General features: G+C 42.4%; 1 protein-coding gene across 1 annotated transcript; it reads left to right on the top strand.

The window, feature by feature from the left end:
• Positions 1 to 966: 966 nt before the first annotated feature.
• On the top strand, positions 967 to 1,524 carry LOC122650547. The gene has a single exon (XM_043843950.1). The coding sequence runs from the start codon at positions 967 to 969 to the stop codon at positions 1,522 to 1,524; it is 558 nt and encodes a 185-aa protein (XP_043699885.1).
• The last annotated feature ends 3,763 nt before the right edge of the window (positions 1,525 to 5,287 follow it).

Below are 5,287 nucleotides of genomic sequence, written 5' to 3'. Positions count from 1 at the left end.
GATGGAGGTGAGAGCTCCCTAGGGTTTGTCGTTGTTTAAGCAAAACGAACAGAGGAAAAGGGGGGAAGAGAAAGACCCACTCCTCGATTTTGGTTTTCAAAAAGTGAAATACATTGGGTCGGGTTTAATGGGATCTGGGCGGGTTAGAGAGGTTAATGAGAGGTCTGGATTAAAATAATGGTTCAAACAATATTATGCCATTGGATTCAAAGTGGGACACATGGAGTGATTGCAGGGGGGTGCTGGATGCTCCAGCTCTCGCCACTGCAAGACAGGAGCCAAGTCCCACTTGGAAGGTCTAAACTTTGACCTCTTCTAAATTCTATCATAAAAATAAATCTCTTTGTGGCTGCCTCGTCTATATATAAATATCCAAAAGCAAAGACGCAAAAGCAACCAATTAAGCAAGCCACAAATAACCCCAAAACACAAAGGAAGCTGAAAGCAAACAAATTCTTCCCCATTTGTTCCATCTGCAAGTGTAAGTCCATCATCCATCCCCCTCATCAACTCCATTCAAAGCGCCAAGGTTTCTGGTTGCCTCTTCAGTCTTTCATGCAATAGAAGAGATCACAACATGTTGATACAATCCCAAGGTTGTGACAGGATGCTGGAGCTGCTTGAATCATTACAGTATGAGTTTTCATACTCATCTGCTGACTAGGATGATTAAATGTATAGCAGGATCTTAGGACTAGGATAATTTAGATAATTGATTTTCTATTAACTATAGCTTGATCTTAGGAATTATGTTGGGCGATTGACCCATGTGATATAGCTTGATCTTAGGAATTATGTTGGGTGATTGACCCATGTAACATCTTGTATAAATTGACACCCCCATATAAATGGAAATTAACCTATTCCATTCAAACTTCTCATCTTTAGTATCTTTATACCATACGATTCTAATATGGTATCAGCCTAATAGGATTTTGGGTAATTTTTTTCCGAATTCTCTCCACCATGCCTGACGATGCTGCACCTTCCCATGAAGCTGCTGCTTCTTCCATGGAGTCTGCGGCATCTCTCCGTTCCTGTTACGGTTCCTTGGGTAACTTTACCCATGTACAGTCCTTATTGGATAGACCTGGTGGGCTTCCTTTTTGTAGCGCCAGCTCAAATAAACCATTATTCAGCCAAAGCTGGACGTTTGGTGGAAGACTCGTCTCTGCAGTCAACAGAAAAGCAATACTCGTACCGTATGTTAAGGCCTCAGGATTGCCGATACTAGAAACATCTGACGTGGTTCATTCAAATAGCAGTTCACAAGGATCATCACAGAAGAATGTTCTGCAGGGTGCATCATTTCCTAATGGATTTGAGGCATTGGTTCAGGAAGTCTGTGATGAAACTGATGTGGCTGAACTAAAGCTAAAGGTAGGGGATTTTGAAATGCATCTGAAGCGAAACATTGAAGCCACAAAAATTCCATCGCTTATCACTACACCTTCACCCATGGCTGCGGTTGTGTCTACAGGGTCGCCTATTTCAATTTCAGGGCCTAGATTGTCTGCTGACTAGATTCAACAACTTCTACTCCCTGTTGGTAATTCCCATCCCCTCGAACATGTTGCAGGTAAGATTTGCATTAATTCTTCAATTGGAACCGCCCCATGGATCATCGATTCTGGGGCAACTGATCATATTTGTTCGGATTTGAATCTTTTTTCACAAGTTTCAATTCCTCCTAATGCATTGCCCATTACTTTGCCTAAAGGCACTCACACACCGGTTGCTAAAATCGGCACTGTTTGTTTGACTCCATCTATTACTCTTGAGAATGTCCTATATGTTCCCACTTTCAATTATAATTTGCTTTCTATCCCTAAATTCACTTCTAACACTTCTTGTGAAGTACTAATTTCCCAACTCTCTTGTATTTTTCAGGACCCACGTTTGAAGACGATTATTGCGAGGGATAAACGACATGGAAACCTTTATTTTCTGGACCTTCACAGTCCATCTGTTGCTGCTGCCGATCACAACAAATTCGACCTTTGGCACTGCTGCCTAGGTCACCCTGGTTCCTCAATTTTATCTTCTTTGAAGTTTTTGGACTCTAATATTAATTTTCATAAGGATTGTTCATGTATTGTTTGTCCTATGGCCAAACAAACACGTTTACCATTTCCTAGTAGTTCTATTTTCACTAAATCTTGTTTTGATATGATACACCTTGACGTTTGGGAATCGTATAGAACTCCAACCTTATCTGGGGCACGTTATTTCTTAACTATTGTGGATGACTTTTCTAGATCAACTTGGGTTTATCTTATGCAGCACAAGGCTGAAGTTCCCCTCTTGGTCCAATCCTTTTTTTCCATGGTTGCAACACAATTTGGCATCCAAATAAAAATCATTCGATCCGATCAAGGGACAAAATTTTTAAACCATCCCACTTTCCAACACTTACAATCATTAGGGGTAATTCACCAATACAGTTGTGTTGTCACACCTCAGCAGAATGGTGTGGTGGAATGCAAGCATCGCCACCTCCTCAATGTGGCTCGTGCTTTGCGATTCCAAGCCCACTTACCCATTAAATTTTGGGGTGATTGTGTCTTAACAACTACCTACTTGATTAACCGTTTACCCACCTCTGTCTTACCTGGAAAGACCCCTTACGAATTACTTTTTGATAAACGGCCTATTTTTCAAATCTCAGGGTTTTTGGGTGCCTATGCTTTGCTAGAAACACTTCTCCTGCTCATAAGTTTGATAAACGTGCCTCCCCGGGAGTTTTTATTGGTTATCCATTCGAGCAAAAGGTGTATCGCATCTACGACCTTCAAACCGGGAAAATTATAGTTTCTCGTGATGTTACATTCCATGAACATGTATTTCCTTTTCAAAATATTTCAGATTCCACCGGCCAGCCGGTGCGCCCTCTTATACCCATTGGCAATGAGGAGGATGAGGCCTTAGCTCCATTACCCAATGAGCTCATTGCCCCACCTCCCATTGTGCCTTCAAGCCCGCCATCATCACCACCATCTGAACCACCACCCATCACCGAACCTCCATCACCTTTTGCTCAGCCACCACTCACCACCGAACCTCCACTTGTACCCACCAATCCTAGACCGCAGCGCACTTAAACCAAGCCTCGATACCTCACTGATTATAAATGTTCGTTTACACACTCGCGATTACCGTCTTCAACAACGGCCCAAGGTACTTCTCATCCAATTCATTCTCATTTACAATATAACCGTTTTTCTACCAAACATATTGCTTTTCTTTCATCTTTGATTAGTACCACAGAACCTGCTACATTTACCGAGGCAATGAAATACCCACAATGGCATGATGCAATGAAGGCAAAAATTCTGGCTCTCTCTAAAAATCAGTCATGGTCCCTAGTCCCTTTACCACCTGGAAAGAAACCCATTGGTCAAAATGGGTATACAAAATCAAACGACGATCCGACGGTTCAATCGAACGCTACAAGGCTCGCCTAGTGGCTAAGGGTTACAATCAAGTGAAAGGCATTGATTACACCGATACATTTGCACCTGTCGCAAAACTTGTGACGGGTAGCACCCTAATTGCATTAGCAGCTGTGAAAGGCTGGAACCTCCATCAAATGGACATCCACAATGCATTTTTACATGGGGACCTCAATGAAGATGTCTACATGACCCCACCCCTTGGTTATCGTCGAAAGGGGGAGACCCTTGTTTGCAAGCTTCAGAAATCTCTATATGGCTTGAAACAAGCGTCACGACAATGGTTCTCCAAATTTTCAACGGCACTACTCAAATTTGGATTCTCCCAATCCAAGGCAGATAATTCATTATTTATTTTGAATTGCCACACCGAAAGTGTCTACATTGTGCTCTATGTAGACGATATCATCATTACTGGCATAGACAGCACCTTGATCGGCACAGTGAAAAATTTTCTATTCAACACTTTCCACATCAAGGACCTTGGCCCTTTAAAATTCTTTCTGGGCATTGAAGTTGCCAGAGCACACCAAGGCATTTATCTTTCACAGCGGAAATGTGCCTTGGACATCCTTCAAGATAGTGGTTTCACTGGAACTCGGCCAGCTGACACTCCCATGGAGCTCAACCTGCGTCTCACTGATTCCCAAGGAGAGCTTCTATCTGATCCTGCTTCTTATCGTAGGCTTGTTGGGCGATTGATATATCTCACAGTGACCCGACCAGATATTACTCACATTGTAAATATTCTGAGTTAGTTCATGCATACTCCTCGCCAGCCACATTTAGATGCCGCACACAGATTACTGCGTTTCTTGAAAACCACCCCAGGGTAGGGGATTTTTTTCTCAGCTAATACCGAGCTCAACATTAGTAGATACTGTGACTTGGACTGGGCAACTTATCCTATAACTCGGTGCTCAATGATGGGCTACTGCATATTTCTTGGATCCGGCCCAATTTCTTGGAAGACCAAGAAGCAAACCACTGTCTCTCGCTCTTCTGCGGAGGCCGAATATAGAGCCATGGTAGTTGCAACATGTGAACTCACCTGGATATCCTACCTCCGGCATGATTTGGGCATTACACCAACATTACCGATTCCATTGTACTGCGACAATCAGGCCGCCATTCAAATAGCCTCGAATCCCGTGTTTCATGAACGCACGAAGCATATCGAGATTGATTGCCATGTTGTTCGTGACAAACTCCAACAGGGTTTCCTACGACTGGCAAAGATTGCAAGTTCTGCCCAAATTGCAGATCTCTTTACCAAATCACTTGGACAGGAACAATTCAAAATTCTTGCTTCCAAGTTGGGCGTTTGTGACCTATACGCTCCAACTTGAGGGAGAGTATTACAGTATGAGTTTTCATACTCATCTGCTGACTAGGATGATTAATTGTATAGCTGGATCTTAGGACTAGGATAATTGAGGTAATTGATCTCTATTATCTATAGCTTGATTTTAGGAATTATGTTGGGTGATTGACCCATGTGATATAGCTTGATCTTAGGAATTATGTTGGGTGATTGACCCATGTAACATCTTGTATAAATTGACACCTCCATATCAATGGAAATCAACCTATTCCATTCAAACTTCTCATCTTTAATATCTTTATACCATACGATTCTAATAAATCTCATCCCTCTTCTTCTACCTCAACTAGAAACTATGCATATGCCTACATTATTAGTTCACCTTCGGATGCAGTTGATGGGCCAAAAGCAGAGGCAATGGCAATGAACATGAAGGAAACCATTATTAGGGCGACCATGGCAGATTCTGAGTCTTGGGATGACCATATACCTATTGCTCAGCCTTGGCCGG

Source organism: Telopea speciosissima, chromosome 2 (genome assembly GCF_018873765.1).
Source record: "Telopea speciosissima isolate NSW1024214 ecotype Mountain lineage chromosome 2, Tspe_v1, whole genome shotgun sequence".
NCBI classification, from domain to species: domain Eukaryota; kingdom Viridiplantae; phylum Streptophyta; class Magnoliopsida; order Proteales; family Proteaceae; genus Telopea; species Telopea speciosissima.
Note: the sequence above shows the minus strand (reverse complement) of the source record. Positions and strands in the feature narration are given on the sequence as shown.